The 12,925-nt window shown below is 38.7% G+C and overlaps 1 protein-coding gene across 1 annotated transcript in view; it reads left to right on the top strand.

Annotated features, from left to right (window-relative positions):
• The window catches only part of XYLB (xylulokinase homolog (H. influenzae)), an 82,797-nt gene that overhangs the window by 58,150 nt on the left and 11,722 nt on the right, over positions 1-12,925 (top strand). The window contains exon 16 of the mRNA XM_010006016.1: positions 10,688-10,746. Coding sequence (XP_010004318.1) covers positions 10,688-10,746 — 59 coding nt within the window. The remainder of the gene's footprint in view (positions 1-10,687; positions 10,747-12,925) is intronic.

The raw sequence follows: 12,925 nt of genomic DNA, 5'->3' as shown, positions 1-12,925 counted from the left end.
TCTTTCCCTTTTATATATGCCATAAATCTCAGATTGTAGTTCTTTTTCTCTCCAGGCTATTAGGTTTCTGCAGACTGTTTCTCATTCCTTAGCACCTATAGTTGCTTGGCAACAGCATCTGATTTACATGAACCCAGCCCCGTGAATGAATAGTTACCTGGAACCTTTCTGCACAGAAACCCCAAGAAACGTAGCGGTTCTCCCATTCAGGGTGACAATTATGAGGAAATATTAATTGCTTCTCCCTATTCATCTCTCTGTAGCCTTTCTTTTTCTGTTAAAGGAGAAAAAACCCCTGTATTCTCTCTTTACTTCTAACCTGCCAGAGGTCAGAAAAATAATTTATAAATAATCCACTTGGAAAGCAGGTTTATTAATAACAGAACATTTCAGTCGTGCTCAGAGCCTCAACTGGTACAAGCAGTCCCCAGTGCTGAATTCTGTAGGTACAGAAAGACATTCAGAGAAGTGAATTACCCCACCATAGTTGCACACAGGCCAGTGTGTTTGTGTTGTTATTATTTATTTATTTTTCTGCTAGTAAGTTTGGTATAGTTCTTAGGGAGGAAAAGGAGTAAATGTTTCCGACTCAATGTATTTTTTTCCCTTCTTGGCATATGGTACTTCATTGAACAACCGATTAAACAGATTTTCTGCTACCTCAGCCTACTGTTTTGTGAGCAGGTACACCTTCCTATTAATTCATTTTATTCTTGTGAGGTACTTTACAAGCTGTAGGTTATTTCTGTTCGGAAGAATAGGAGGTACTAAAAAGAAAAACAAAGGAGAAAAAAAATTTAAGCGCCACCAAACACAGAAGACTCTTACAGGACTAGGAGAAGAGCTACAGGCAGAATTTTTGTAAATGCCAAACAGTTGTAACAATTATTTTGAAAAACCTTGTAAAGAATGCACCCAAATTGACTTGTTTTGTAAGTTCTTTTCTGTTTTTCAGCTGGCATATCCTTTGCAAAAATAAGATGATGCTTGGACTTTGACACTTCTGTTGCATTTCTAGAGGCCTTTGTTGATAAGATGCAAAGACTAGTGCTGAGGGAAACAGAACAGTCCTGAGATCTAATAGAGATCTGGTTTTCAAATCTAGATCTCCCGCTGATTTTTTCCCCCAAGTTTGTGGTGGTTTGGGTTTCTCTAAAATCAAGATACCTGGTAGGATGTTCTTTCCCCCTTTCACTCAAGTGGCATTCAAGGTCAGGTCATCGCACCCTGTAACTTTTGATTATATCCTGTGGCTTTAGGTAATGCTGAACTTGCAGCTGATTATTACTGCATTTTCTCCTGTGGACATGTCTTGCTACTGATGCACAGACTCTGTAGGTTAACTAATGCAGAATCCAATGCATTTGTGATCTAAGTAATGAAGAGGCCTTTGTTCTATTCTTGGTTGTTCTACTGATTTTGAGCGACCTTGGGCAGCTCATTTATCTCCTTCCTTTTCTCATTTTAACCTTTGGTGGGTGGTGTCATATGTTGATTTGCAAATGTAATTTTCTGTTTCCCTTAGAAGATTTGCAAGGCTGAATATTGCTGTGCATGAGGACAGACAGTTTTTAAAAATGAAACGACGATGGTGTTTGTGTTTCTAAATTACTCAGTAGCAAGCAGTATTTACTGATGTGTGGTCTGCAAAGCCACATGGTAATTATACACATCAGAGTTGTGATAGGCATGGGATGGGGGTGGATGTTTTGCGAGTTTCAAGCACTTTTCTCATTTGTTGGAATTTTTGAGGAAATACTGAGCTGTGCTGCAATGCTAGCAGCGTTAACAAACACACTCATTTTTAGTTAGTGGAAAATGCCTAAGATAGCAGGGGTCTTTTTTTTGTGTGTTTGTTTTGTTTTTTTAAACCAATTTCTGGGAACATCTTGCGTGCCTCTGAGTTTGGGTGAATGTCTCACCTCCAGTCCTGATCATCAGAGGCAGTAAGTTTGCATTTCCAGGGTTCCCAGAGGTCCTGATGCAGCTCAGTGCAGAGCCCTCCGGAACTCTGGAGCTTCCTGTAGCAGGAACACAGGACACCCGACCTCCTATCATGGGACTCTGCAGACCATGTGTCTGTATGTGTCTGTTGGAGCTGCAGACCTTCAAAGGTGGAATATTCTCTCAAGAAGCCAGACAGGTTTCTAGAAAAAGGTTCTGTGTGATTTATCAGGAGTTTTTGTACACTGGCACTTTGCTCCTAAATATTTGGTTAGGCAAACTGACAACATGCAGTGTCAGATACTTCTAAGGTAGACTTTTTAAATCCTCTTATCAACTCTGCTCTTTTTTGATGGTGGTTTCAGTGGTGAAGACATTTCTGCCAGGCACTGGTTGTCTACCAGCAGCACTAAGCAGCAGTGGTTTGTGGTCTTGAAATTATGCCTTTTAATGAATATCAGAACTTAATATCTGTAGCTTATGAAAAAGGACAAGATGTGGTCTGTAAGTGCCAAGATACAGTGATGTTTTAACTGGAAGGTTGAAGCCACAAAGATCAGGTGACTAGAAGTTTAAAGAATAAAAACCTACATTATGGGAAAAGTGAAAATATTTAACTTTAAAGGTCATTAAATGTGAAAACAGGCAGTAGACACAGTAAATTCTGTCACTTTGAGTCCTTCAGCTGAGATTCTGTGTCTTCTTCAGATTAGTTCAGCAAATACAGAGCTGGGCCTGATGGTGGGATCACTGTGTTAAAGTTGTGTCATCTTGTTTAAGCAGCTGGTTTGCTCTGACCCCTTACATTTTCGGCCCATTCTGTAGGTAGGTTTTTAAATAGCTGGATGTGGTAGCTGGATATCAAATGCCCTCTTTGGCTGTCCTACAGGTTTTGTTTTCAGACTGGTACCACCTACTTTAGAACATTTTTTGTGGCTCAGTTGATTTGTTGCAGTGGTTCCTGATTTCACGTTTATTTGCTTAATGACAGGAGTTCTGAAATGGAAGGGCAAGGCAAAGCTGTTTCCAAGAGTCTGTGGATAATTGTGGAAGTGTGGGGTAAATCAAAGCAGACTACACTTCTTGTTAAGCCTTTACTTGGAGCCTTGGCTACTTTATGGTTGTTTGGACAACTGCTGAATAACTTTTGTGGGGATTGGTATGTTTCCCCAACACACACTATTTTTAAATTTCACAGTTCTTGCCATAGCCAAACTTTGGGTAACAAAAAAACCCCCGAAGCTTCAGTGAGAGGCCAAAAAAAGAAATAAATTAAACCTTATGTAAGTCAGTTACATTGGTACATGAACACATTTTACCTACAAATTAATGAAATATATTCCTTCTTTTTTCTTTAAGTAATTAAATCAGAGCAAGGAACTTACACCAGTTACAGATAGCAAGGGTTTATTAAATTATTGTTAGCAGTAATGTCTTCAGGAGAGGACTTACCCCCATATAGGTTTTCAGTCTTGACCAAACAGATTTGAAGTGGTCCTTCTAATTTGTCTTTCATCTGTATCCTTAAAAGTTTTCACAGAAACATTTTTCCAAAATACTCAGCCTATATCTATGAAAACTTACATTCTGAATCTGCTGCTTTTTTTTCTTTTTCTGCTGTAAACTCCAGTGCTGAGTTGTGGATTTTCTTCTTTTTATACTTTACCATTGGAATTTATCCCAGGCTTCATCAAAATGTTCTGTCAAATAAGAGAATTGTGTCTCAACAAGAAAAAATCACAGCAAATTGATAAGTGATTGCAGTTCTGCAGTGTTTCTACAAGAAGTGCAAATATTTCAGAGGACTTCTTGCAAGCATGTCAATGTATATGTTATAACACTGTTATGACTATTGATCTGTTTGTTCCCAAATAAGTCTTTAACATTCATGTGCCCAAGTTTTCCCTGCTGTATAACTCTTCTGAAGTCGATGAAGTTGAATTGTCAGTGGGGTTGGATCTTGTGTAGGTTTTGTTTCTCATAGTACATCTTAGACTATGTGCATTTTTGAGGTGATCTGTAATAATTTAAGGTGCTGCTACAAGGGAATTTGTGTCCATGTTTTTATATGTTTATTTCTTCTGAAATCCAATAAAAAAAGGAATGCTTTGAGTTAACATTAGGTTTTAAATTCATATCTGAATTGAGCTAGACTAAGGATTTTCAGAGTTAGGTGATTTGGTGTCTTTAAGCTTCATGTTGTGAAAGATAAAGTTTTGTCTTTATTGAAGCAGGGTCTTGAGAAAGCAAGATTTGGCATCCTCATGAAGAACAATTTCTGCCATTAGAAGTTTCTTGAGAACATAAGATGAGCTAGAGTAGCAGTAGGGATTCCATTTCTACTGTTTTACTTAGGTGTGTGTGCATCTGCTCATTTTAGTGATACTATTCTTGCCTTACAGCAGGATGACCAAGAAAAATCATGCCTGTTCTCCTGTACATCATTGTAGAGACTTTATCTATGTAAGCAGCATAAATGTTGAGAAAATTACCCATATTTGTCATTGGGGCTGAGAAAATGGAGGCTTTTTTACCCTTTTGAATTCCAGCTGGTGTGACAGCAGCAGTAGCCTCAGAGGCCGGTGATCAATTCTCTCCTTAAAAATTGTTTTTTCTTCCCCAGGCACTGCATATAAAAAGTAAGAATAAATTCTATGTCTAGAAAGTTTCTGACATACACTTGAGCTATTGAAACCTTCAGTGAAATTAAAGCATGTTATAAAATATGAAAACTTCTTGGCTTATAAGTAAGAGAACAGCTAACCTGGATGGCAAATAGGGCTTGATTTTCTCTGTAATAAATTAGCTAATGCTTCAAAGTGAAAGTCAGAAATACTTCTAAAAATAGTTTTTAAAAGCTTTTATGAATTACTATGTGGCTTTTAGAACTCTAGAGGTGGGTGAATTTCATAGAATGGTTTGGGTTGGAAGGGACCTTAAAGATCATCTAGTTCCAACCCTCCTGCCACACCTTCTACTAGACCAGATTGCTCCAAGCACCCTCCATTCCAGGGCTGGGGAATCCACAGCTTCTCTTGGCAACCTGTTCCAGTGTCTCACCATCCTCACAGGAAAGAATATCTTGCTAAATAGCCAGTCTAAATCTCCCCTCTTTCAGTTTGAAACAGTTCCCTCTAGTCCTCTCACTCTATGTTCTTGTAAAAAGTCCATCTAGCTTTCCTGTAGCCCTCTCAGGTACTGGAAGGTGCTCTGAGGTCCCCACAGAACCTTCTCTTTTCCAGATTGAACAGCCCCAACTCTCTCAGCCTGTCTTCAGAGCAGAGGAGCTCCAGGCCCTCTTCATGTTCATGGCCCTCTTCTGTATGTGTTCCAGCAGCTCCATGTTCTTCCTGTGTTGGGGGCTCCAGAACTAACTCGATGTGTTTGAATATTTGGCTTTAAGCTTGTAATTTATTCACTTGGGCAGTTGTATTGGTCTAAATTAAAAAAAAAAAATAATTAAAAAGTGAAAACAAAGAAAATAAAAGGATGTGTTCTAGTTTATGGTACTTTTGCCTCAATCAGTCAGATATTGTCTGATGTGCTGCAGGCTGGTTTGTGGCTGTCTTTTTTTCTCTGGTATTAAATACTTGGAGATGTCAGAAGTGATGCAGAACAATGAGGTAGAGAAGCAAGTGCCTTTGGATGCAGTCCTAGAACTCAGAAGCACATAAAGGGCACTCAGTATCTTGTACATTTTCATATTTAAAAGGGTGCAGACAAGAGAAACCTTTTACCATAGCAGGAGTTTAATTTCACAGTCTCTACATGAATAAGAAAAATTAGCATTAATTTTGGAAGAGTTAATATGCATGGAGGACAATTTTGGAACATTTGTTTTATAAATGAGACAGAATAATAATATACTTTTGTTTTGTATTTCTAGAATGAAAAGCTAGAAAATACTTTAAAAAAATTATAGTGTTTGGAGTTAATCAGAAATAAAAGAGGGGCTGATACTTTTCTCATTGCTTGCAAATTGTAAATTGCAGTTATTTGCAATCATGCTTATAGCTGGCGTGGATTCGTGTGCATAATCAGCTGCTTTTTGAATGCATGTTCTATTGTTCTGTTTTGTTTATGGATTCAGTTGTGATGAGAAAGACATCATGAAGTTGTTTGGATAAAGCCTTCAAAATGTCTTTTAGGAGTTTTGAAAGTCAGGGAGTGACTGGCATTTGGGATACAAACCTGGGCTGTGTGTAGCACTGGAAATTTAGCTGAAGAAGCTGAAGTTTTCAGCCTCCAAACAGAAAGTCAAATTCTGCTTTTGGACTTTGCAGAGCATGAGCCAGCAAAATTCTGAGCTGACACAGGCACGTTGCTACAGTCCAGTTGAAATATGGCCAGACCCAAAAGGCCTGAGGTCAGGAGTCGTCCCATCGATTCCAGCATCCAGACCCGTTAGCAGTGTGATACAACCCTGATCCTGGTGGAACAGACGGGTGAATTTCTACCTCCAGCCTCCTTGCACAAATGATGTGGCAGCAGGCTTTTGGTGCTAATTAACAGCACTAACCTTCTGATTGATGAGAGTTTGCTTATGTGATTATTTTTCTTAATAGCTATGGTTATGTGCCAAGACCGTTAGAGGAATGTCAGGAGAGAGTCTCCCAGTGTTACTGGTTCCACAGTCTCACTTGTTGAATTCACTTGGGCAATGCTCTTTAAGTCTGCTCTAAAATCTTTGTTTTTCCTTCCACTTTTTGTCATAGTCTTCTTAAACTGCTTGCTTTTCTGGGAAGGCAGCAGTTCTGTGTTTGTAAATATACAGTGATGCAGGTCTTCAGTCTTTTTTGGACCACTGACAACTGCTGAACACAAATAATAGTAATTTCTCCCTTGTCTCAGTGACAGATTTTTATTTTTTTTTCCCTTACGTACCTTTCAATGAAAGCAATATTTTGGCTGAAAACAAGAGGCAGGAGGTGAACTTTGACATCATTCACTTTTGCTGGATCTGTGTGAAAAGCAGAATGGGGATTGTGTGTGTAACATATATAGAGTGGGCTGACTTCTCAGTCCTGTATGGGAAAGTGCCTCATGCTCAGTCTTCCCACATAAGTGAACTTCTTTACTTGGGCCTGCACCCTGCTCCTGGCTGGTGGGAATGACTAACTGAATTTCATTAGATCAGTCACCATGTTCCACAGCAGATAATAGATCTGTAAAATATGTACATGTTGCAGGATGACACCACAGATCACAGAATTGTCATGGTAGAAAGGACTTCTGAGATCACAGGGTCCAACCATTAACACACATAAACACACACAAAAAAAACCCCAATACAAAACCAACCAAAAAAGCACAAACCAAAACCACACCCCACCAAAAAAACACCCACAAAACCCCCACAAAACCTCGGCCACTGGAGCAGGCCCTGAAGTGCCACATCTACATATTTCTTGAATACCTCCAAGGATGGTGACTCAACCACCTGCTTGTGCAGGCTGTTCCAGTGCTTGACCACTCTTTCAGTTTAGCAACTCTTACAGACAGGGTGCAATGTTTCCTAGACAAATGCTTTCTAGATGGTTAAAATTCTGTATCAGCTCTCTAAAAAAATCATTAGTTTTTAATTGGAAAGAAACTGGTTGGTTAGGTACTATAAAGGGAGCTTTTTAATTAAAATACATTTAAATCTGATTCTCTCAACTGCCAAAGAATTGAATTAATTAATAATGTTTGCTACAGTTTTTGTTTTGGTTGTGGTTTTTTGGTGGTGTTTTTTGTTGGGTTTTTTTTTTAACACTGTATTTAAGTTCTTTCTGTGCACTGCTGTAGGGGATAGATGGTAACTCCTGACAGATTCAAGTACAGCTGACTGAGAACACCACTGGTGATGGATGAGCAATGTCTTTGTTAATGCCCCTGTATACATAAATAATGGGCTTGCTTTATTTATTTATAAGATGTATCCAATTACACATCTCAGAGCAAATGTCCACCATTCAGTAAAGCACACAATATAGGCATTAAAAAGACAATCCCTGAATTCAGTGATCAATGTACTTTCCTCACTCTCAGGAGAGAGATTGAAATAAGAGGTAAACCTAAAAATCAGCAAATTCAATTAAGTTATTTTGGGACCTACCCCTCATCTGTAAGAAGTGGCTGAGACTCAACTAGGGAAGCTGTTGTCTCTGCTCTGGCTGTATGCAGAGCTGCCTTGGGAAACACTGGCTTCACCTAGGATCACTATTCCATGTGGTCTGGATGGACCAGTCCCACCAGTACAGCAGGTGAGATTGTGTTGTCAGGCAGTGCTGGCTAGGACTCACTAGGCTGCTACCCACTGGGATATGTTTCGGTCAACTGAGCCAGCCTCATTATTCAAAGCAAAGGAGAATGAATGATTTTACCCTTCATGTAGTTTCAGCATGGGGTTTGGGTATTTTTTTTACTATGTATCTGTGTGTTCATGCTCATAAGCTGATCCAGTTTAGAACTTGAGATGTCCAACCAACGTTAGAAACTTTGCAGTGTAAATTGTTAGTTTCTTTTATCAAGTAGGTTATATACTGACATAGCTATTAGAATTTTGCTATGAAGTAATTATTCTGGATTAAGATGAATGTTTAGATTATAAGGGTGTTAAACACTGTTTGCCCTCTTGGTAGATATCTAACTAATAGCTGGGTAAATGCATACTCCTGAGTGGTTTGTATTGAATAGCAAATGCACTGTGAAATCACCCCTACTTTTCTTATGGTAACCTATTTATGTAGAAGTATCTGGAATTACAGTTATGGCATAAATTGATAAGGTAACCAAAACCTGAATCTTCTGACCTAGCAAGGAGTAAGTCTCTGATAAGTGTCTGTGATTCCTAATGCCAACATTTTACCTGTTTCAGGGGCACTGGAGTCAGCTAGAAGGCACAGATCAGCCCTGCCTCCCCTATCAGTCACTGTGCAGTGGAAGCAGACAGCAGTATATCCTGACAGCGCTATGAAACATTTGGAAAATTGTGGAGCAGAAGCTCTGAGAGAGCTGGCATGCAGATAGATGGAAGTGTAAGAAACACTTGAGCTAAGATATGTCTGCAGTTTTCATAGGGGTAGTTGCTGCTTGGCTTTACCACTTCTGTATTGTCCACTATTCTTTCCTGATGGTGATAGCCCAGCAGTTTATTAAGCCCCTTTCCAGAGGCAGTGGAGAGCAAGCAGGTCTTATTCTTTGGTTTTAACTGCTGTGGAATGGAGCAAATGTTTGTTTCTCATTCTGTCTGTGTCAGATAGAATGTGGTGTTTTCACGCTGGATATAGTAGTTCTGCAAGAATTTCCATCTGCAACAAGGTTTAGCAAGACAAGATTGTGACTACTAGGCAAATAATTTATAGTTCAGTTTGGTTTCTGGGAACAGAGGCTTAATAGTTATTTTTCACTGGTTTCTGTGCTATTATGTTGTGATAATCTTGGCAGGGATCTGTCACTCTGTGTTGGTATAATTGAAACTTGTTTCCCCTGAGGAATCACTCTGTTGTTTGTTTTATTTGTTTACTGACATTGACAGAGATCCTAATGGCTTTTAAAACCCAATTTGTGCATCACTGAATATCCTCCAAAGAGGAAAATAAAATTAAATTTATCAGTAAAATAGGGTCCCCCATGCAATGCTTTGTCTAGGTCTTAGACTCCACCTGAGCACCTGTGAGCCTAGAAATGGCATCGTGTGCTTTCTTTTTATTTCTAATTCTGTCTTCAGGGCTTTTGTCATTAGGATACTTGAAAGGATAAATGGCAGTAAGTTACTTAGGGCATTAGTGTAAGTTGACCAACTTTGCCTTGCCTTGTGAGAAATAAATTATCTTTAGATTTTATTAAAAAAAACACAGTAAAATTCCCCTATTGAGAGCGTATATGTGATGCCTTATCTTATTATTGTCATAAATCAGGGTAGTCAAGTGTTTAGATTTTTAAAATATATGCTATCAAAGTATTTATGCATTTATTTTGTTTTAAGCCTTTGAAGACTGAATTTTCATTTTGACTACTCAAAATTATAATGCCCTGCAGAATTGTGGTTATGGAGAGAAGTATGGCTAGTTACATGCTGTACTCCAGTGCATACATGCACACAAATAAAGGATGAGGCACAGGACAGACATTCAGGAATGGGAGAAGGAAGGATAGGATTCTTTAAAGGATGCAGGATAACTTTTCAGCACCCCAAAGCTGTGTGTTTGCATTGGATAAAAGTTCAGATTTATATTTTTTTTCATTTTATTGAAGCAACTCAGACCATCTCTAATTACCTTTTGACACACTTCCTTATCATTCAAGCATGTAGGGATTGCCCAAGTTTCAGTGAATTCTGACTGTGAACGTCACAAGGAGATAAGTTTGGAAAATGTTGCTGATTTTAAAGGTTATCTGTCAGTTTGTGTATATACAGCTATGAGCCAAACCAGTCTGACCTCAAACCAGAGCTGTAGTGTAATAACACTGCCTTTTTTGTTGTATATCTTTTTTGCAAGTCTCCCTGACTTTAATAGCACCATAATAATAATAGGTCTGCAATATTTATGTTGCCTCTTCTAAGGAACTGTTCTAATGTGACTTGGAAAGGTGAGTAATTAGTCTTAAGTCATTTTTTACAGAAGGTAAATTAGAGGTACAGAGAGAGAGAGCCCAGACCATCTGACTCCCACCTCCTTGTTCTCATTGCTTGGTTCAGTAGTGCAGATCTTGACAATATGCACTTTCAGTCTGATCCATATGTTGTATTGCATTGCAGTGCCTAGAACAAGGATTTTGGCTACTGGTGGTGCATCCCACAATAAAAAGATCTTACAGGTGAGTAGACAATCCTTTGAACTGATCAGATTCATCTTCATTTTTATTTTGATGTACTGAGTCCAAATCACTGCACCTGCGCAGGAAGGTGTGGCTATGGGGTTGTCCTGTTTTGAGCTCAAACCAGGACAGATTGTGAGCCTGCTGCAAGTCTTTGGGGCTTTTGTCCAGGTTTAGTGTGAACACTGTTAGCTCACTGCTAATTTTGTATTGAACTTGAAAGATTTCTTTACAGTCTCCTAGTTTTATGAATGTGCATCTGAAGCACTGTTGATTTCAAGGTCTTATCACTTACATCAAATTCATCAGCAAAAAAATCAAGAAGAGACTTGAAATAATACCTGAGACTTCTGTCATTTGGATGATGGATTGGGGATATTATGCTGGTGCTGAACACTCAAAAAACCCTACCTCAAACAAACAAAACCCCCATACAAACCCCAAAACTCTGCCCTTGTTCTGAGTATCTTTTACTCCACTGACAGCTTGGACAAGCAAGCTCCCCTTTGACTAGAGGCTCTGACACTGAGCCTGCAGGTGGACATGTACACACCAAAAGGCACCTGACTAAATCTTGGGCTAAGTCATGGCACTAAAGTTAGTCAACATGGGGTGAATTGTTTTCTGAAGATGCCAGTCCTTTTCTACCAGCTAGAGAGAGCCTCTATTGTCCACTGTGCTCTTTGACAACTGCAGTTGTATGAAGGACAGTTCCACTGCTCTGCACAAGCTGAGCTGGAATAAATGGATGTTGAAGAGCAAAGAGCAGAAAGCTCTTTTTCCTGAGACATCTAAACCACATATTTGTGTAACCACTGATTGTACAGCTGATTGGGACACAGCAAATGTGGCATGTTTTGCCTGTAGATGTCACTTCTCTTCATCAGCTTTGGTTATTTTGCTTAGGAACTTGACATTGGAAAATTAACTGATAATTGCTTAAAACACTGGTCCCTGCTGGAGTAATTCTACTAAGAATATTTTCGGAAAGAGATTGGCTTAATAGATGAGTTTGTCTTTAAAGCTGTATTTAGGTACCAGGAAGGTCTCCTTGCTGTGGAATGAAGGCAGAGAACTGAATGTTCTTATAACATGTAATTCTGCAACATACACAGCCGAAAAATTGTGGAGATGGGAGAGTGGTGGCTGTGGTGCCTGTTCTTCACGTATAACAGTACAGCTGCTTTTAAAACTCATTAGAACTGTCTTAGTATAATATGATCAATACAGTGTCATCCACTTAATTCAATCACTGGTTAATTGGATCCTCCTTTTTAATTTAATCAAAACCTCAGAAACCCTATCAGTTGCATAAAGAATAATAGTTTCCACCCTTATCATGGTCAATTTTGGATAATTTGTTCCAGGGCTACAAAAGACTATCATTTAATTAATCAACATTCAGTAACTTCTGTATTTTACGCTGCAAAGGAGGCAACTTAGGAAAATCTGTTAATATGGTAGGGCAGCTTTCTCTATGGTTCTGGAAAGCTTTTTATAACATACGTGGTGCTTGATTAATGGCCACATGAAGCACAGTGAAATATTTTTAACAGTAAAACCTCTAACAGTTTCTTTAAAAATTATTAATGACAGAAACCACAGTTTCAAATGATTTACCTTCTAGATGAGCTTGGAATAATTTTAATTTTATAATCATGTGACACAAAAGGTAGCTATTATTTGCAGTGTTACAGCACTTACTAGCATTCAGTATAGAGTAGAGCTTTATTGTGTCAGGCTCTGCAGAGATGCAAAAAACCCCCACCTCTCTGCTGTATAAAGGAATTTACAGTTTAAACTTAAGAAATACCTGTTAGAAATGAGAAGGAAGCAGATGGGGAATGTGCTGAAACAATACAGCAGTATTGGCTGGCAGGATGGGCAGTGGAACCAGCCCTCTGTGACCTTCTCATTTCCAGAGGGCTTTTAAATAGGTACCATGATTAATTTTCCATTTCTCCTCTAGCATTGAAGTTCATGTATTGCTTATTGCTTGCAACTGAAGTTAGGCAATACTGGCTTGGTTATTTTACCAGAAGAAAATGTTTTAAGTTTAAAGCTCAAGCTTTCATTGGCCTTTAGTTAGTAAAAATTATGAAAATTGGTGATTTTTCAAAGGTTTTGATTTGCAGATTCTCCATACACCTTCAGAGAAAGAGGCAAAATCCTTGAGAGA

This window comes from Chaetura pelagica, unplaced genomic scaffold, assembly GCF_000747805.2.
Source record: "Chaetura pelagica isolate M959 unplaced genomic scaffold, ChaPel_1.0 scaffold199, whole genome shotgun sequence".
In the NCBI taxonomy this organism is placed as follows: Eukaryota; Metazoa; Chordata; class Aves; order Apodiformes; family Apodidae; genus Chaetura; species Chaetura pelagica.
Note: the sequence above shows the minus strand (reverse complement) of the source record. Positions and strands in the feature narration are given on the sequence as shown.